Source organism: Spodoptera frugiperda, chromosome 18 (genome assembly GCF_023101765.2).
Source record: "Spodoptera frugiperda isolate SF20-4 chromosome 18, AGI-APGP_CSIRO_Sfru_2.0, whole genome shotgun sequence".
Classification (NCBI taxonomy): Eukaryota; Metazoa; Arthropoda; class Insecta; order Lepidoptera; family Noctuidae; genus Spodoptera; species Spodoptera frugiperda.
This window is the reverse complement of record NC_064229.1, coordinates 11,356,006-11,377,305: the sequence shown is the minus strand read 5'-3', so window position 1 is coordinate 11,377,305 and position 21,300 is coordinate 11,356,006. Positions and strand designations below refer to the sequence as shown.

The following is a 21,300-nucleotide window of genomic DNA, read 5'->3' as shown; positions in this document are numbered from 1 at the left end:
ACAATGTGTTCATCATCCTGCACTTTACCGTAACTCTATGTTTGGTCAATTGGTACTTAGGTCATAGGTTTTTGCGTAAAACAAACACGATTTACGGTTAAATGAATAAAAACCGCAGCCCTGTGTGTTTACTCGTAGTTCCTGCGTCATGTCATTGACTGCGTTTGAGGAAACACTTTATTTACCGACGTGAATAATATTGTTGTATTAGTAATTAGCAGCTTATTGAGTGTGTATGCTTTATTTTTAACTATGACAGAAACTGCCTCGATGTTTGAAGGACCATTTCAGTTACCAAAAGTGAAAGTATGGTCATAGGTTCAACTTCTATCACATGGGCTTTATAATATTACTGGCGAAGATGGGTTGCAGTTAAACGTTTACATAAGTAAATAGCAGTAATCCATGACCAGTCGCCGTACAGTACAAACTTGGCTGAAATCTTAAAGGAAATGCTTTGAATTAACTCCTATTGATGATTTCGTTGCTGGGAATTCCAAGTAATATGTTTACATTAGTATTTCCTCCTTATTTTATTGGCTGTGGGTTTTGTAGTTGTTTTCTACAGTTTGTAGGTAAAACTGCTTTATTTCCTACAGATTTAAACTGGTTTTATTAAAATGTTTTTGAGGGGAAAATATTATAATTCACACCGAAAACCCATCTAATAGTAAGTTGTAAACAAATTAATTAATAGGATTGTCCCGATGAGTAATATTCAGATCGCTAGGTCAAACTCAGGACTACAATTGTGATTACTGAATTCAAAAGTCCCAAATATTATGCTAAATTCGGTCTAGACCTGTGCGGCTGCACTCCTAAAATACAAAGCGCAGTCATCTGCAATAATTTTGGAGGTTACTATCGATGTAAACAATATAATTAATATGAACCAGTGACTGCAGTCTGTATCATTTACGTTTATGAATTGTGATATCATTCACATACTTATTTATAGTTATATTGTTCATTTGAAAACTTATTTCGTTACTTATATGAGAGTGAGAACAAAGCGGGAAGCAATCTGCTTCACAATCCCACAGTTGGAAGTCAAATTGTGACAAAAATGTAGCGATGTCATATAAACATGAATTCGATTTAACTCCAAATGCTTGCTGAAAAGGCAACACATGTCCATAAAATATATGAAGATAATCGTGATATTAATAATATGTCTAAATATAGCGGCCGGTGATCGCCTTAAACGTGAAGGGTTCTGTATAAACACAGTTTATGGGCGATGCGCTCTGTTTCGAGTCAGTGTGACTCACGCCTTATTGTTGTGGCTCGGAATCTGTATCGCATACATCACGCGGAGATCTTCGGGATCCAATATCGTAACACTTGTATTTATAGCAGGTTTGTGATAAACACACACCATTCTTTACGATTGGGATTCCTTCCGTATGGTTGACTGGCAGAGTGCCACTACACCAGTCGCTCGAAACGTGATTCATTGCTCTCCGTGGATCTCTGATAGAACTTTCTTCTAACCGTACCTGTAACAGGTGCTTACGTACCTATTTCCATACATGTTTGTAAACAAAATACGTAACGCGCGTGTAATTTACTTTGATTGGAAACATTTAATTTATATGTAAGCAAAGCAAATAAATAGATGATTTTCTAAAATCGTTTGTAAGAAGGAATTTGGAAGTGAAACGTTTGTTAAATTGTTTCAACGTTTATTACCGAATACCAGTGCTGTTGGATTAATTAGTGCCTACCTATACCTCTAACTACGTGAGCGTGGTTGTGATGCTATGCTGTGCGGACGGCGAAAGTGTTGAGTAAACAGTTTGCACGTCACAAGTCGCGGAATATTAGCGTGAGAAACCGCGAACTGCCGCCGACGCATCATCAACATACACCTCACCCAATCAGAACACACCTCGTTACGTGTACTGTACTCAATAGTATACAATGTTGTTGAATCTGTACTGGGAAACTAAACTCATTCGTAATTTGTTGATTGCTTGAAGCGGAGGTGTTAATTATATGGAAGATAGGGTAGTGTTTTACTGGTTATTACGAATTCTCTGATATCATTTAAATGCTTAAACAATAATAATTTATAGTTGAAGATTATTGAAAAGTCTTCAGTGCTAGCGCGTGACCTAATTTTTTTACTAGAATACTGTGAAAGTATCTATACCCAAAGAAAGAACCTTGATGTCACGTCATGTCATGTCCCACAATACCTAACATCATTATCTGGCTCCTCCCGCGTCTTATTCTCAGAATGTTAATTATCTCGCTAATTCCTCGCCCACTCACTCGCTGGGTGGTATCGACGACAAATATACACTACCATCTAAATTAAACTCCATTCTTTTTAGGAATTCCGTGAATGTCCCATGAATCGATATCAAACATTGTTGATATCCGCGCGTTACTTCGTTATCACAGATATTATTGACATGTACGCGTGGCCCGGTAACAGTCACCTGTTGGCAGATAACCTACATACAGCCAGCCGACTCACTGGGACGGTGGGACGTAGCACACAAATAATGTTGACAAGGCTACACTTCGCTCACTCGGGGAAATGCTACGATCAAAATATCTATTATCCTTATCGAAGCTTTTAAGGAAGATATTAATAAATTGCATTAAGCTCTGTCCAATTTTGGAGATCAGGAAAATCACGACGGATAACCTAATAGTCGGTGACGCTGTGTATATCTGCGTGAATTTTTCAATAGAGCTTTATTATTTACAAGAGCAGTACCTAATAGTCACAAATATATGTTTATTACATGATTGAAGTGCAAGTGGATGCGCGTGCGCGTCCGCGCGGGATGATTACAGCGGCAGCGTCGCATCAGCTGAAAGCTTGTTGCGAAATAGGTGCGTGCGGTGTTTCAGTGGTTGCGCACGCGACGCTCCATTCCCGGCGCGAGTATTTCGGGCCGCACTCGACCCGCCTCGGGTTTCACGCCTTTCTGCCGAACCAGCGTACTGACACACAAACACACTGTATTTTCGGCCATGAGGGTATGATAACCGCCGCTAGAATAGTTCTGATGCCCTAATTCCGCCAAACTAATAATGGCTCGCCGAGCAGCCATTCCTGCCGAATGTGTTTGCTGTTGTGCGAATTGGTTCATGTTTCTCCATTAAAGTAGTTTTTTGGATCAAGGACCTAATTAACGGACTGGAATGGTTCAAGATTTTATTTTGGTAATACATCATAGTGTTTTATGTTAGAGCTATTCAGCTCTGTGGGGTCATCACAAATGTGTATTTTTGTAGCTTCTCCATCTGAAACTTCAACACACTCCGGACAGTCGACCTTTTCTATCATCATCACACCTTGGCGACAAGACCAAGGCGACAGATTACCAAATTAAACTGTTAACTCTCGTGTAAAAACAGTTCACGTTAATACGAAAAATAAACAGAGCAGATGATTCGTTCCTTCCATTGACTTCACCCGTAGAGTAGGTACCGAGTGTAGATATTGACGTAACATTACATGATTTATAACCTGAATGATCAGATGATGATCACCTCGCTAGCGGCTCGTACGCATGCGTAGTAAACACCAATGATTTACGATACACACTATACTGTAGCCACGCTCGGATTAATGAATGTGTTTCACTTTACCTGACGCGGGTACGAGTAGGCGTGTACTAACAAACACAGATTACATACATTTTTATGTAAACGGTAGGAATTTGACATATATTTACCTGGGTGTAATTAGGATGAATGTATTCTCTAATTCAATTGCATAATTGTATTTTTTAAACATTTGGAACAGATTGACTCTCTCGTTATTTTATCTAAGTACTTAGGCACCTACTTAAATAAAACGGGGTGAATAGAATTCAAAGGCTGAATAGTCACAAGAATGGGGTGAATAGATGTTAGTTAGTTAATTCTATTTATTCCGTTTTACGGTTCCTCCAAAGATTCCGTCATTATTGATGATCTAATAAATTCTATTCCGTCATTATTGATGATCTAAATTTTATTTCGTCATAATTGATGGTCATGATTGGTGATCAAAAATATTGGAATTTATTCTTAGTCACACATAGGTAATGACTATCAGTTAACCCGGTTTAACAATTTCGCTGGCTCTCCACTTACAGCACTGACACAAAAATAAGTAGTGCAATCGAAATGTTGCACTATGCAGGTGTCAGTGCGACATGAACCGCCACTGTGTGTCGTACCCACGTGGCCGCTGTCGGCCTCCGTGGGCAGTAGCACCCAGACATTAGTAGATAGGTAGATAGGTAGGTAGGTACAGGTACTCGCTTCTAAGAAGACTGTATGTGCGATTAGTTGAAAAACCCACAATCCTTTCAAATGGAACATTTTTGCGGTTGTTACTCATCTAAGTAGGTACTTCTTGATATTAGGCGGAATTTGGTACGGGTTTAAACTTTATCGGGGTTAACGTACTTAATATCGGGCATCTTCTCGGACTATGTCTACTCTAGGTTCTCATGTTCACTCTAGGTTCCAATTGCTAAAACTGAATAAAACCTCAGTAGTCGTATATTGTCGTAAAGTTTTTGCTGACTACACTACGAGAAACAAGATAATACCTAATGTAGTCAATGACAATTATCCTTATTTTTGCTAATCTTCTAATACGATTTAATTTTATAAGGTTATAATTATGTTCCACAACGTGCGTATGGTCAGTGAGATAACGTGTGGGTGTTATTGTTTCAGAAGTGATGCGGCGCGTGGCGTGCGGCGACGTGTGTCCCCCGCCGCCGCCCGCGCACCCGCCGGCGCCACTAGCGCTGCACAGGTAAACATCTCCCTTCACTACAACCAGGTCCCATCTAACTGGGAACCTTTACATCTAAGGAACTAATACATCATTTGAGAATGGACACTCTTCTGACAGAAATTTCACATACGTCAGCCTTCAAATATTCACACAAAAAGTCCTATTTTGTGGCTTATTTACATAAATAATTATCATTTTATTTACCTACAATACTTTAGGATTTCCACGTAGAGATTTAAGTTAGCTACTAATAAAGTAGGTACCTAACGGTAGTGAGGCAGCAGTGAGTCACCGCCATGTCTTGTCAATGGCTCTCGTAAACTTGCACAACATCGGAGTTATTGTCCAAACTCCTGCCAAGTTTCCAGGCGGACGGCGCACGGCGGACCTACTTGTTGTTCCCAGACGTGAGTGTACAGGGAATTCTGTACATCACGCGCTCTAAATAGAATTATTTATGTTCCTACAATAACAAAACAGTATCTGAATAGTATATCTTTCCATTTTCAGGACATCGGAAAACAAAGAGTTGCTACGTCAACAGCTATTGTCGGCCAGCAAGGAACGTCTTGAAAAACAGGAGTCCCCGAAACCGAAGCACGCTCGCAACAGACAGAAGAACCGATGGAAACTCAAGTTCCATCACCAAGCGCTGCCACAGGAGTACCTCGACCACTACGAGCAGAGCTTGCAGAAGGCCAACGCAGCTAAACAGGCTCAGCAGAAACCGAAGCCCGCAGAGAAACCCAAAGTTGAAGCTAACTTTGACATCAACAACTTTACCAACGAGACGTTCAAAATCTGGGCGCAGAGGCTGGCGGGCATACAGAATGAGACCGGCACACTGACAGTGCCGCAGGTGTCTTCCATGCTCAACATGGCTGCCAAGCCGCCCAGCAAGGACGACAAGAAGAAGAAGAACCCTGCCATAGCTCCGAGCAAAATTGTCACGTACGACGACTTGCCGTACATGGGAGAGATGACCCTCAACAACTCCAAGCCAAGGAGAGGGCGGAAACCGAAGAAGGCAGACATCTGTCACCTGATATACGAGAACTACGGGACCGTAGTGCCAGGACAACCACCCTCTGCACAAGAAAGGCTGAACCAACTCAACATGTGCCCTCCCTTCAAGGGCGGCGACAACCCGCCCACGAGTAACCCTAAAACTGACTTACAGAACAAAATCATCTCTAGTCTATTAGAAAGAAAGTTGTCACAAGAAAACAAAAAGCGATTAGAATCGCTGACTCCACCAAAGTTCCCGAGCCCAGACGAGCCGATGCCTGAAGCTCCGGTCACGATCGCTGGACCCTTACATAGCGACGATGAACCTTTGAACCTCTGCATCAGAGACCTCCACGATCTAAAGATACAAATACAAAAGAAGTTTGGCAACATTTATTCCTCCCTACCAGAAGTAAAGACTGAAGCAGAATCTGAGAGTTCGGAGCAAGACAGCAGTAAACCCGAGCAGCCCCCCAACGCCATCTCAGTGATACAGAGGAACACCAACCTGACGCCGGTGACGGCGAGCAGCTCGCCCGACCTGTCGCGGCCGCGCAACGTGTCGCCCACGCTGTCGGAGCCCGCGCAGTCCACGTCCAGCCCCGACAGCGACGGCAAGTTCCCCGGGTACGTGTACTGGCCCAACGCCGGCATCTACATGCATCCCTTGGCGCTACAGACACAACTGTTGTATTACCAGCGGCTGGCGGCCGCCGGACAGCTACCGTTCAGTGCTGAAGGTGACAACAGGGGACCCACGTCCACGCCAAACAGTGTTAGTGAAGTGTCCGAGAACTCATCGATAGACGATAACAAAAACAAATTAGTGCTCAAACAAATTTCAGAACTATTAGACCCAAAAGTGATAAAACAAGTGGAAGATGCGAAACAAAGCCCCGACCAAAGCAAGATGAAGCGGGTATCACCTAACCCCGTGCAGGGGCCGGTGAAAAGGAAGCGGTCGGCTATATTCATACCGCCGATGCCGACCAAGACCAACTCCACCACGCCCACCACTGAGGTCAGCATTTGTAAGTTTAAGTTCACGGGAGGTTCCAAGCCTTCACTTCAAGAGAAAAAGATGCTCTCCGTAGACTCTGGAGGAAACTTCAGGTATTACAGCGGCACTGGCAACAAGGGGAACAAAGGTTACGAGTACCTGCAGCGGGACTCCAACCAAGGCAAGAACGCTGCGACTGCAGAAACGTCCACGTCGCAGCCTAAAGTAGAAGAGCACGGCACAGCTCTGAGCAAGGAGGATTTAAGTAAAAAGAAGAGAAAGTCTAGGAAGAGTCTGCAGAGAGAGAAACTGGAGCAGACGTTCAAAGAGAAGGGGTTTCTGATACAGACGCAGCAGCTGCAGTCGGCAGAGGGCGCCACGTACTGCAAGTTCCGGCAGCTGCGCAAGTTCACGCGCTACCTGTTCCGCAGCTGGAAGGACTACTTGCCGGGGGAGCTGGAGGAGCAGGCCGCGCCCCCCTCCACTCCCCCCACTGCGCCGCCGCCCCCACCCACAGACCCCGCGCCATCCACGGAGTGGGGCTGACGCTATGAACCCTGATATAACTAGGATGGACCCAGGCTGTGCCCAGCGAGCACTCGGCCAGAATGAAGGAACCTAAGAGATTGTATATAATTGTCAAGTATTCGGATGCTGGAGGATTAACATGGCCGCTCAGCGGTCGAATAATGCATTTAATAATTGTGTTTAGTGAGATTTTAAACTATTAATTTGTGTTATTTTGTTCTTGATTGCCACTCCGTCCATATTGAATGTTGTTGTTGTTGATGTATCTTCGCTTCGTGTACAGAACTCGTTGTTAATTCTAAGGTTGTTGTGTATTACTGCGTACGTTGTATTATTGTAAGGTTGTCAGACCAGTGCGTCTGTCTGAAAGTACTGAGAATGTGTATTTTAATGTATTAATGCTGTACCTACTCACAGGCCTATTTATTTCATGTACTTACATATTAAGTCGAGATTTTATATTAAATTATATAACAGCAAATGTACAAGCGGTGCTATATAATGTTGTTACTGTATATACTATAGACACACTCGTATAGAGATACTAACAAAGCTAGTCACGTGACACCTCTAACTTAGCTCTAGGTACTATAGTGTAGGACGATCGGCAAACTGTACATATTGCGAACCAGAGGCATTCTAGTCATTATGATAAGTTATACGTTGTTATTGATTGCTGCTATGTATGTGTTTAATTCAATAATATTGTTTAAAATGTTTTCTTACTTTTATAAAAAAATGAAACCAGACGACTTGTATACAATAAACTTTAATGTAAAGAAAAACACTTGATTCCGTGATTAATAAAATATAAAAAGAAATAATGAAAACAGGAATGTAATATACCAATTAAAACATTTAACCGAAACAATATTTTGTATGATTTAACAACAGACACACCCAAATGAATGTATAGACACCCGACGCAGCCGTGTGAGGGCCGCGACAGTGGGAGATAACACTTTAGAATATAATAATTTGACCAACAGTTATACATAATATATATCGAGTACAGGCGACCAACCACCCGCACCGAGTAACAACGGGCCGCGAGCGAGCCTCCGCGAGCGATACAAAAATAACTATAAAATATACTCTTACACACTAACCTTCAAAAATCCATCTAAAACCTTGCCTTGTGTTCAGTGCAACAACACTTCAGTAAACAAAGGCACACAATATTTAATATTAAATATAAAGTATAGAAAAGATCTGCAATATACCGTAATGCGTTATTACGTGTTACTTAACATTACATGTCCTTAGGAACTACAAGATAACACTTCAAGCTGATTGCTTCAATAGTTGGACCGTTTACAACATGGATGCTAACCGGAATGTCTGCCAGCAGGAATGTATAATTTTGATTTGTGCTTACACTGCACATCTATGATTACCAATTTACATTTGAGTCATAATTGTGCGCAAATGATTAACAATAACAAGTACACCATGATGGCTCACAGAGAATATCAAATCTATATAAAAATTGAGAGGTGTTTGACAACCCACCAACTAGTAGCTACTGAATTTATCACAATACAAAATGCGAGCTGAGGGTAAGGGCCGAGTGATGGGAACGTGTAGACCAGTACCTATACCGGGAGCTTAAAGCAATAGTATTCTTAGTGTCGACCAAAGTACCAACCCACTACACGCAGGAGATATATTATTATAGTGCACAAGTGTTTGTGCAAATACAGGTGCACTCTCTGTTTTCTCACTCTCATAACCTGATGAGACGGCAGACCGACACGACCGGTGAGATTAGACAAATATTATTGCTTTAAACTCGTGAGGGTAAGGGTACAGCTAGGTAGATGAGCACGCCTAGGCCTTGAGCACTAGGTGCGCGGCGTTCCGTATGTGCGGCGCGGAGATGCCGAACTTGTCGAGCAGCGCGGCGGGCGGGCCGGAGCGCGGCACCTCGCGCACGCACACGTGCTGCGTGATGACGTCACGCTGCAGCGCCAGCGCCGACAGCACGGCCTCGCCCAGCCCGCCCGCCTGGTAGTGGTCCTCCACCACCACCACGCGCCCGCCGCAAGCCTTGGCGTGCTGCTGGATGGCCGCCTCGTCCAGGGGCTTGATGGTGAATGGGTCCAGGACACGGGCTTCGATGCCTGTGGAGGATTTTATTCATGTTTAGAAATGTTATAGTGAATAACACAATAAGAAAATAATCTTAGAATCTCGAAAGTTCATAAATGATAAATGAAAATAAAAAAAATCACAAATAATATACTCGAAGTAAGCAATTATACTGTGATGTTTTTGAAAGACAAACTGTTTATACACAGATAAAAACAAATTATTAGGGTAGCTTTTGAATAGAGATGCAATACTTATCTAAAACAACAAAAGAAATCAATGTAGTTTACCTTCAGTCTTAAGTTTGTCGGCGGCGAGCAGGCACTCGTGCAGAGTGATTCCCGCGCCGATGAGCAACACGCGGTCCTTGCCGGACTGACGGACTATCTTGGCCTGACCGACCTGTGCACACGAAACACTTGATAAATGTCATAGTCTAAATAACACAATAGATACATTATTTCATGTCTATGCAACAAGTCTATCGTTCTCAAGTGGGATTAAGCTAAGAGTGGAGAGGGAAAAAAGACGGGGTGGATCAATTTCCGAAAATAAACCTATCGAATACTACCTCCATGGTTAGCCACGTATAGTTCTACATACTTAGGTTACAATGTTAACGTGTGTGAAGTGTACATACCTTGAAGACCTCGTCGTTGGGGTAGAGTATGGCGGTGTTGGGCCGCGAGGTGCGGATGTAGCAGATGTTAACGTGTGTGTAGTGTACATACCTTGAAGACCTCGTCGTTGGGGTAGAGTATGGCGGTGTTGGGCCGCGAGGTGCGGATGTAGCAGATGTTAACGTGTGTGTAGTGTACATACCTTGAAGACCTCGTCGTTGGGGTAGAGTATGGCGGTGTTGGGCCGCGAGGTGCGGATGTAGCAGATGTTAACGTGTGTGTAGTGTACATACCTTGAAGACCTCGTCGTTGGGGTACAGTATGGCGGTGTTGGGCCGCGAGGTGCGGATGTAGCAGATGTTAACGTGTGTGTAGTGTACATACCTTGAAGACCTCGTCGTTGGGGTACAGTATGGCGGTGTTGGGCCGCGAGGTGCGGATGTAGCAGATGTTAACGTGTGTGTAGTGTACATACCTTGAAGACCTCGTCGTTAGGATACAGTATGGCGGTGTTGGGCCGCGAGGTGCGGATGTAGCAGATGTTAACGTGTGTGTAGTGTACATACCTTGAAGACCTCGTCGTTGGGATACAGTATGGCGGTGTTGGGCCGCGAGGTGCGGATGTAGCAGATGTTAACGTGTGTGTAGTGTACATACCTTGAAGACCTCGTCGTTGGGATACAGTATGGCGGTGTTGGGCCGCGAGGTGCGGATGTAGCAGATGTTAACGTGTGTGTAGTGTACATACCTTGAAGACCTCGTCGTTGGGATACAGTATGGCGGTGTTGGGCCGCGAGGTGCGGATGTAGCAGATGCCGCGCGTGTTGGCCGCCAGCTCCACGGCGCGCTCCGTCGACACCGCGTCGCTACACGTACAACGACAATGTTTTACTCACATTACCAAACATTTTTTATATACATTCTATTCAGTTGTTACGGTGTTTGGATGAGAAACATGCATCTATTCACACTTAAATAGTTTATAATTAATTATTGTTAAAGTTTATTCTAAAGTTTACAAGAGTGTTATCAATCTAGTCTAACGAAATGACATTAAAATTAAAATAAATTACTGCAACTACCAAAATGTTTTAAGGCCTGACACAAGCAAATACATATCTTCAACAGACATTACATTTCCACAAGCATAGGTACATGATGATATATTCAGATGATATACTCACGATGGGTAGAAGACGGTGGCAGTGGGCACGGCCCTGAACAGTGCGAGGTCCTCGAGTCCCATCTGTGAGGGTCCGTCCTCTCCGATGCTCACTCCGCAGTGGGAGCCGGCCAGGTTGATGTTGGACTGACTGATCGCACCCATACGGATCTGGTGACAATGGTTTAAGATATAAGTAAATAATATTTTAACACTTGAGATGTTGATGAATGTAGATAGAGTGAACAAATATGGCTAAATTGTGTTAGTTCGGTATTTCGTAGTCTCTGCCTTCCCAATGGGAGTCGTAGTCTTCTAGTGTGACTATGTATTAAGTATCAGTTACGTTATTCGATAGTATAGTTACTTTATTCGGTTCTCGATGTCAAAAGGTGTTTTATTTAGTTATTGTGTACAGTACCTGATCGAAGGTCCTGGTGAAGAACGCGGCGAAGGTGGAGACGAAGACGACAGCTCGGTCGCGGCACGCGGCGCCGGTGGCCACGCCCACCAAGTTCTGCTCCGCGATGAAACACTCGATGTACCTGTATCAATGGTCGATATATACGTTAATACGTTCGAGATGTTAGATTAAAAATAAATTGATACGACTCTTCAATAGGAATTGTATGGCACCATGAGAAGGGTTTCTATTAAAATTCTAAGTAAAAGGTATACTAAGAGTTGAACATTACCTGTCTGGGTAAGCATTGCGCAGCTTGTCACTGAAGGTCGAGTTCTTGGTGTCACCGTCCAAAGCAATCACACTGTAATAGAGGAACAAATTATACAATGTAAGTATTTTATTTTTACAGTGTTCGAACAATATCGCTACCTCAGCTAAATAGGTCACTTCATTTGCACATTATTGCTTATTGGATAAGAGTAATCTTTGCTATAAATGTAAGTGTAATGTTGATAAGTAACACTATGTTGTGGGTTTCTGATAATAGATGTAGATTAAAAATTAATTTATTTGAGTAGCTGTTTGCTATGAAATAAGTAGGTAACAAAATAAGACTTTCATTTAAGGAACCCCTAATTAACCTAAGAAAGGTAACACATAATACATAAAACTAAAGGTAAAAGATTAGTTTAGGTGCTCCCACACGATAAATATCTCTTATTTAAGAGATGGTCAGTCAATACATTGAGGCCAGTACTTTAACTCACTATTGTTTTTCTAAAGATAAGTTTATGACAAATGTATAAAACATTTTATAGTTGCTTTTGTAAACTAAGTATTTTGTAAAGTAATCATATATTGTTGTGATATCAGTGCAGAGTGTGTGTAACATACCGCATGTTAGTATCGGCGATCTTCTTGAGCGCGGTGCCGTAGGCGAGTCGCGTGGCGACGAGTTCCCCGGCGGAGTACTGCGGCGGCGACGACAGCGTGATGTCGGCGATGTGCACGCGCGGGGCCTCCGACAGCGGCGCCCGCGGCTTCAGCGTTATCGTGTTGTTCTTGATCTGGGATTGTAAGTGCTGCGGGACCACATACCGAACACTCAATAAATAAATAATCGCAGTCTGAATATCAAATTAAGTGTGTAAAGCACACATACTTGGTTATTTCTACAGAAATAATGGTCTTTTTTCATGAGCAAGACGGACAGAGCGAGAGAGAGATGTGTGATGTTACACTTAATTTAACGATTAAAAGGATAATTGTTCGAATGCTACTGCCCACATCGACCGACAGCGGTCGCGTGAGTACGACAAACGTTTAATATTGCACCAACTGCATATAGTACACAATTTATGTATGCACTATTATGTGATGTAAAGTTAGTGCTAACGACAATTAAAGACTTACCACAAGACCCTTTTAACGCAATACAAGTAGAACGAATAGTAAACAAAAGGTTGTTCATGTAGGCGCATAAGCAGTTGCGACGTTAAAACGCACAAACAATGCCATACAAACGCGTATTAAAACCGTTTTACGTAGAGGCCATAACTTATCAACACTAAAGAAGCATCAATAATATCTACTAAATCACAGCTTTAAATCCACATTACATACCATTATTGATTTTAATTAAAGTTAAAATTAATAGCTATCTTTCACATTTTACCTTGATGACCTTCTCTCCCTCAGCGCCCAGAGCCTTTCCGTGCCAGTTCTCCAAGTCCTCGATGCCGGGGAAGTTCTTCCCCTTGAAGGTCTTGGCGATGATGGCGGTGGGGCGGCCGCTGACGGAGGCTGCCTCGTCGAAGGCCTTCACCAGCTCCGACACGTCGTGCCCGTCCACCACCAGCGAGTGCAGACCGAACGCCTTCATGCGGGAGTCGTACACGTCCAGCTGGGGAGGAGATGTTGCTGTTTAGAGGGCTTATATACAGTTTACCGTCTACAGTAATAATGTACAGTTAATACTTTACACACTTTATGTAGACTTTTGAAAGCCAACAATGAAAATGAGTGGTTGTCAGTCACTTCTTACAGTGCCTTACATCAATAACCAATACAAGGTTTAGACATACTAACTGACCTTTCCTAATATCATATTGATTTATGTTGCTTAAATAGTTACTTTATTTTCGTTATTAATTAAATAGATTTTAAAGTAATTTTGAATTTAGTTGAAGTAACCTGTTTATGACAACAATACCTGGTAAACTTGGCAGCACACAATGTTATCTTATCAGCATCTCACTGTAGCACAGTACATAACATAATGTGGAACTATTTCTATGTATTAGTTACGAGTTAACAGTAATTGTAGTACTTTGTAATTACTAAACTGCTAATTAGGACTAAAATAACTTGATATAATTTCATGGAATTTTAATTCGAATTACGACTAAATAACAGGCTCTATTTTTGCATGAAATAGTTTTACAAGAATGAGAGTATTACAAGATACAACTATCATTTGCCCTTCACAACCGTCTAATCAGATTTTTAATCGGATTTTTGTGACTTCTAGATCTGTCTACCTCTTCTATTGTAAGTAGTTTACCTGATGCTGCAGCGAGGTGGGCTCGGACTGTCCGAGTCGGTTGACGTCGAAGATGACGACCAGGTTGTCTAGCTTGTAGTGGGACGCGAAGTGTAGAGACTCCCAGATGCTGCCCTCGGCCGCCTCACCGTCTCCCACCAGGCAGTATACTCTGTGTAATGATTACCATGTCATATAACACCGATTTTGGCTTCTACATCTGGACAAGTGATTTTTCAGATGATTAGAATTCGCACATAGACTTTGGACGAGTAAATCAACGGATAACGTCATAAATATCCTGCATCGCACATATGAAGTTTCCGCACGGATAGAAAATCCCAACGAACAACAGTTGGACAGAAAGCCCGCCAGGCTGATCACTTAGCCTGGTCGGAAGATCTTCCTTTTCTTGAGAACTTTACTCTATGTTTCCTAAAGATTTCTCGTGTGTTTTGTAAACTTTGATCAATAATACTGCACCTGCTGTGCAGTATTCATGATGTATCAATGCCTAATTACATAACTTGTGTGTCCAAACTATGAAATAGTAACGTTAAGGCAGTTGTCCCACCAACGGCGAGTGAACGACTAAGGATCGGCTATTTTCTCGCTCAAGAAACGTACAATAGATATACTTTCCGTGTAAACAAAAGAGATGCATATACAAATAAATCGCTGACTGTTCACAAGATTTTGCTCGCTTCACTAGTTTGTCAAGTTGACAAGAGCTATGAAAGATAACACTCGCTCGGCGACACTCGCCAAGCGATTAAAAAAACGCCGAGCGAGCAACCAGTTCATTTCTCTAAGTGCGTATCGTAGTGCGAGTAATCGCCCGCCTTACTCGCACACTCGCTTATAGCCGAGCTACACAGAATATCAGAACTACACACTCGCTCGCCACGTCTCGCTTAACTCGTTTCTAGTTCTAGCTCTACTCGTTACTCGTTCATCGTTGCCGGTGGGACAACTGCCTAAAACCATCACAATTACCTGTAAGGAGCCTGGTCGAAGTACTTCCCAACGTACGCCATACCGGCGGCGACGGCCAGCCCCTGTCCGAGCGAGCCGGTGCCCACGTCCACGAAGTTGAGGCGGGGAGTGGGGTGGCCCTCCAGGTCGGAGTCCAACTTGCGGAGGTTCTTCAGTTCCTCCACGGGGAAGAGGCCGGCCTCAGCCCAGGCCGCGTATAGGATGGGGGCGGCGTGACCCTGGGAGTGGAAATTGGATAGTTTAGTTCTATCTATTGTTGTAATTGTGTGTAACAATATTTTAAAATGAGTTAGTCAAATAAGGCAGAGCTACATGGCACATGTTACGAAATGAGCCATCCACATTTTACTAGATAAGTTATCTGCAGAGTAGATGAGCTTGTTGCCATCTAAAGTACGAATCCGTGTTAATACAGATACATTCTCGCTGGGGAATCGAACCCGAGACTTCATACTCGGTACTCGGTAGTCTTGTTTGTAACCATTCTACAAACATAGTTGTAAATTATATAAATTAAAACATTAGCATTGGTACGGTGGTACGGTGACACAGTCAGCGTTCGCAATATGACACAAGTTTTAGCGCAATATGCCAAGTAGCCAGAATATCTATACTTATGATAAATCTGTAGAGAGGTCAATTTGTACATGAAATATATTTCCAAAATAACTAGCAGCGGGTGATTAGTGATCGATACTGACGCCAAAAATGCAATCAGAAAATTTTTTGTCTGTCTGCTGTCTGTCTGTCTGCGTCTGTATGTTCTTTATAGAAATCAAAACTACTGGACAGATTTCATTTTGGACAATTGTATCTTCATGTACTGGGCAGGTTATATTGACTTCTTCATACGCTACGATTTAATAAGTATAGCATGAGGGATGTTAAAAACTGGAGAACTTACTCCATTTCATTAAGTTTCCGTCGCGTGTGCAGCCTTAATGGTTAAAGCTACACAGAAATTGATATGACGGAAATATTCTCCTTAAAATTGTTTAAAAAAGTATTCTACGACAGCAACTGTCTATCTCTTATGGTTGACTCACAATAACAGTTATAACTCCCGAATTAGCAGTTCGGAGCTTTCTGATTATATTTGTCTACTCTTACGTTTATAACACTCTCATTCATCCCTAATTAAAAAATGTTAACATTATTACCTATTTCCACGATATTTGAAAAAGAATCATAGAAATGGGTACAGAAACACTCACATGAATTACGATAAACTGCGTAAATTCTGAATTCGATATTCCTCCACGGGATTAAGCGAAAGTTCAGCAAATTTAGTACGGTATAAGTAATAACGTTCGTTTGCGGCGGAATAGTAATTGGTATCCACCTAAATGAATTTATGTATCTATGTACATGTAATAAATCTTAGAAGAGTCAATTTGTACATTGACCATATTGAAAAAATAAGGCAGGGGGTGTTACTGGATCGATACCAACCCAAATGTGTGATTCTTTTTATGTGTCTGTATGATCAGGCATTTCACATCACGTGAAAACTAACGGTTCGATTTCCATGTAGTTAGGGACAAGATTGTTGCCATCGAAGGTACGAATCTGTGCTAATACAGGCACATACATTCTCGCTGGGGAATATAACCCGAGATCTCATACTTGGTACTCGGTATTCATGTTTGTAACCATTTTATAAAGTTGTAAACGATATAAAGTAAAACATTAGCATCGGTACGGTGATACAGTCAGTGTTCGCAATACGACACAAGTTTTAGCGCAATATGCCAAAGTAGCCAGAATATAATACTAATATAATGACTATCGTGTCTTCCAACACGCGACGATGGTACTGTAACGCGATACCAGCTACAGTTAATTCACATTCCCACGGCTACATTATATGTATTGGTATCCTCATCGATCGACTTTCGACTTAGTTACAAAGCACTTAAGTTGAAAATCTATTCAGCAAATAAGTTGAGGTAGTGACAGTAGTAGGTTCGTCTGGATAATTCACTAGTTCTACACTATTCCAGGATTATGTGATTCATTCCTGGCCATAGTACTAATTGTTTAATTTCTGAGCCAGGATATAACTAGAGAAAAGTACTGTCTTTTTTTTTTTAGAGGGGCAAAATCATCCAATTACTTCTCCCGCCTTGGGCGAGGCGAGAGGGAGTGTCAGACTCTTACTGACTAAAAACCACCTCGTTCCTACTCCTGCTTTTCGAGCCGGAGCCCCGGTAACCCGCTAGGTAGTCCGCAGAATAGTACTGTCTAGTACTGTATTGTCTAAGTTTGAACATACCTTGGAGAGAATGAACCGATCGGCGGAGGCGTCCCTGGGCGCGGAGATCTTGTAGCGCATGGTGTGGAAGAACAGGACCGACATGATCTCCGCCATGGACGCGCATGATGTCGGGTGACTGCCGACAAAACCAGTACATCAAGTTAAACCAATCTGACAATCAATTTACAACTTTATCTCATTGATCTGAGGTTGTAAATTGCACTTGTTAGTAAATATCAGTAGTACATCAAGTTAAACCCATTCAAGTTTCAACCTTATCCTTTTGTTATTAAAGTTATAAATTGTTTAAAGAATCTTGGTAATTTGGGGTTGATTGATGTGCTGATGGTGAGTTGAAGTTAGATGAAGCATTTGACATCTTAGGTATCAATGGCCTTTTTGTATTCAAGGTTAAGTCACGCATAAATTGAACTAATTCATTAATTACTATGGACCTCAAGTCTAGTCGGCTCAGTACGATAAAAAATTAAGAATTTCAATTTTACATTGACTTTTTGCTTGAGCAACGATAGCTTTAATTAATTTGTTATTGAAAAAATAACGTCTTATCTTAGTACACCTATAATTGGCACAGATAGGCACACAACTGTTGCTTACCTACCAGTATACATAACAATATTATCTTAGGTAAGTATATAAATACAATTAAATAAACATTTCATTTTTATTTTGGCGAAATCGCATTCATTGTACTCTCGGAGCATGACTGCAGGTGATGTAGACCGCGACGGTGTATCTAGAACTGCACAAACATTTAATTATCTCAGTTTATTGAGTCTACCTTTCTACCTGCGATACCTGTGCTATTTACTTATGTAATTATATTTGCGAGTTGCCTTTCATAATAATTATGTATTAAAATCTGAAATGGGGAAAACATATAGCTGGTTACTAAACTGAATATCTACTATAAGATTTTGTGTACAAACACAAAGCACCCTCATGAAGATCAGCTGCAGATCATAAAAATAAAATAGTTCGTGCGGGAATCGAACCCCTAACAAGATACAGTAGCTGATCACTCAGACACTACGCCAAGTGCATGTCAGTCGAATTAATGTTTTTTTTTTTTCGGAAACTGGTATGTAGCGGGCCAATAACAATTAAATCTTTAATTTTAGTAAACCACATCGTACAGTTAATAGTGATAGCCCTAAAACAGTTTCAAGTACCTAAGTAGTTCAAGTCCGGTAAAGGACTTGTAGTAAAGCACACAATAACGTAAGCTATGAGTTCACTTATGAGGCAACACGTGTGTGAATGCTACTGCCCACGGTCGACACGGGGTCGGCGCGAGTACGACAAACGGCTTGCTGTGGCACCGTCACTCGACACACAACAATACAACATTGTGCGTCGTACAATATCTGGTGCAGACTCGATACACACTTAAAGCTAAGGCCATATGGTACGGACATGATATTTAAACCGTTATAGATACAGAACATATAGGTTAAAACTTCAGTTTGTTTCTTAATTAAATAAAATTTCGGTGAAGTAGTTATAATCAGCGAATTAATTGTCATAGCGGGTATGTCTTCTGACTGCGTTATTCTATTACTAAATATTTCGAAAACCGCAAATCGTTGCCTAACCCGGGAATTATTTGACCAAATTGCAAAGAATCAATCAATGGGGCTGTCTACCGACACTACAACTAATTTATTACTATAACTTTGCTAATTAAACGACGTACAATCGCGACAATATTTCGCGCACAGAACTTACTGTTCCACTTAACAACAGTCGCGCGGTAATCGCCAGTCGTGTGGCCATGACAACCACTTATTTATGATGATTAACACAATGCTCGAACAAGTATTGAATAACACTTTATTTGGTGTTTGTGTAGTAAAATAATGCTTATTCATACTTAATCTAATCAAAGTTTCTTTTAATCAAAATAAGATGTTGCATGATTATGGATCAAAGAAATTTGATATTTTTGTTTGATTAGACACAACATGTAGCAGGAGTGATACCACGGCCTCACAGAAAACCGACCTAAGACAATGCTTGTGTGATTGAGGTTACTGGAGGCCCCATTACCCTAAGCCTAAGGGGCGTAGGCCTAATCCCCGATTCTGAACAAGCCTTAAATTCCTAACCCCCAAAAGGTCGACAACGCACTTGTTACGCCTCTGGTACTTCAGATGTCCATGGGCGGTGGCGATTGTCCCAAAAAAGAACACAAGTATTTTATAACTACAGTAACTAAGATACAAAAGTTGAATATAGACAAGTTACAGGGCTCATGCTAACTACACTTTTTTTATGAAATGAAACTTTCAAGTAAATAGATTACAGTGAGTAACCTTTACTTGACATTACAGATCTCCTTGACTTGTACAATCAGTGCGACCTCACTGCTCCCCGCGGCTAGAGAGCTACGACCCTCTTATGTAACTATTACATCGCTGATAACTATGTCAGTTAAATTTAGGTCTTACCTAAACCAATTAGTTGTGCTAGGTCAACTGAATAATTACTTAGATCTGGTGAAATAATTTAATTTCGAGAAGTTAGCTTAGTAAGTTTCTGCTATCAATACCCTATTCATAGGAGTTAATGTACTGTGAACTAGCTAATAAGTTAAATACTAAGCAGAAGTGATGATTTTCAGTTTTCATTTACATAGCTGTGAATAATTCATATTCACAGTAAGATATAATAATGATTACTGAATTCTAAAATTATGAATTTCAGTCATAAGTTGGCAAATGTGCCTGATGTGTGTAATCAACATAAATACATTATTCTGAATCATGATGACTACCAAACTCTTTGGAGAGCTGATGCAATCTCTGATTAGACATCAAAATTGTAGATAAATATTTGTATGTTCATTTCTGAAACCTAGCTCACAAGTAATGAGAAATTATATTTATTCATTAAAACAAAAACATTGATTGTATGCCGAGTACTATTGTTAGCAGATTGAAGTGGTTGTAAACAGCCATCTTATCTGATATCAGTTGCCAAGTGGTGTAACAATAACTAGTACTACAAGCATTATTTCAACATGATTTGTGTGTTCTAAATCAATCTTAAAATTATGAAGTTATAAATATATGTTCTTATAGGAAAATAGATAAAATAATATTTGTATTGGTATTTAAAATACACCATATTAAGTAAGTAGGTATATGGTGAGTACACCTATGAACATCTACAATAAGGCATAAAAATATTTACTAACATTCAGAGTCTAACAAAAACACATCCTCATAAAAAAATAAATATTTACGTAAACAAGACAGAAAATTCTAATTAGCAAAATAAAATGCAATCGATCGTGGTCGCTAAAGCATAATATTAAGGGCGATGACCTTGGCACCATGGCGTGATAGCGGCGGGCGACGCGCGACGTCACGTGGTCCCGTCCTAACCTACAATGGAAATACAAGCGAACCCCGGGGCAACGCGTAATGAAACTGCAATGGAATTGTTAAATACGTGCGACCTATGGACCTGAATAACTGTTGCCGGCCGGCACTAAGCAGTAAGCCGATTACAGAGGTTAAAACACAAGAAAAAAAGGGCAGTGTATTTTAAGCTGTCTACTTATGCAGCTAATTACATGTAACTACCGGTTCTCATATAAATATTAGTACAATCATTAAGAACAGTATGGTACTACGCGAAAAATCGGCGAAATAACCTTCATTGGACCTTCAGAGAAACGGCGAATGTAGTGAGGTTATCCACTCACCCCGATTTGGACGCGTTAGTAGCGACGATACTGTCAATCCTCAGCTTGTTGGCGATGTCTTTCAAAGCCTGGATGTCAACGTTCTTGTCGCCTTTCATTTTGGGAATGTGTTAGCGGTATTAAATACAAACAAAAACTACGAGCACGTTGTTTACGACCGGTCGCTTGCCCGCCGCCGGATTCAATGACAGCTTCTCA

General features: G+C 41.4%; 2 protein-coding genes across 5 annotated transcripts in view; one reads left to right on the top strand and one right to left on the bottom strand.

Moving 5' to 3' along the window:
* The window catches only part of LOC118278079 (uncharacterized), a 24,624-nt gene extending 16,458 nt beyond the window's left edge, over positions 1–8,166 (top strand). For 2 of the 4 annotated variants that reach the window (XM_050700184.1, XM_050700187.1), the window contains exons 2-3: positions 4,699–4,777; positions 5,270–8,166. In XM_050700184.1, coding sequence (XP_050556141.1) covers positions 4,699–4,777; positions 5,270–7,313 — 2,123 coding nt within the window. In that variant the 3' untranslated portion in view covers positions 7,314–8,166. Of the gene's footprint in view, positions 1–4,695; positions 4,778–5,269 lie in introns of all 4 variants that reach the window. The other 2 variants (XM_050700183.1, XM_050700186.1) reach the window with 1 other exon arrangement.
* LOC118277790 (transketolase-like protein 2) lies at positions 8,049–21,300 on the bottom strand. Its single transcript, XM_035596722.2, has 12 exons — positions 21,103–21,300; positions 17,388–17,505; positions 15,113–15,330; positions 14,138–14,288; positions 13,250–13,477; positions 12,469–12,656; positions 11,864–11,935; positions 11,590–11,713; positions 11,191–11,339; positions 10,755–10,872; positions 9,677–9,788; positions 8,049–9,418 (listed from the first exon to the last, which is right to left on the bottom strand). The coding sequence occupies exons 1-12, from the start codon at positions 21,198–21,200 to the stop codon at positions 9,126–9,128; spliced, it is 1,869 nt and encodes a 622-aa protein (XP_035452615.2). The 5' UTR covers positions 21,201–21,300; the 3' UTR covers positions 8,049–9,125.

Bases quoted from the DNA above. Each gene is read 5' to 3' on its own strand.
- LOC118277790 (XM_035596722.2), bottom strand. From the start codon at position 21,200: ATGAAAGGCGACAAGAACGTTGACATCCAGGCTTTGAAAGACATCGCC. The intron at 15,331-17,387 runs GTATGTTCAAAC...TTCCACTCCCAG, and splicing joins ATCGGTTCATTCTCTCCAAG to GGTCACGCCGCCCCCATCCT. The intron at 11,936-12,468 runs GTATGTTACACA...CCTCTATTACAG, and splicing joins ATCGCCGATACTAACATGCG to TGTGATTGCTTTGGACGGTG.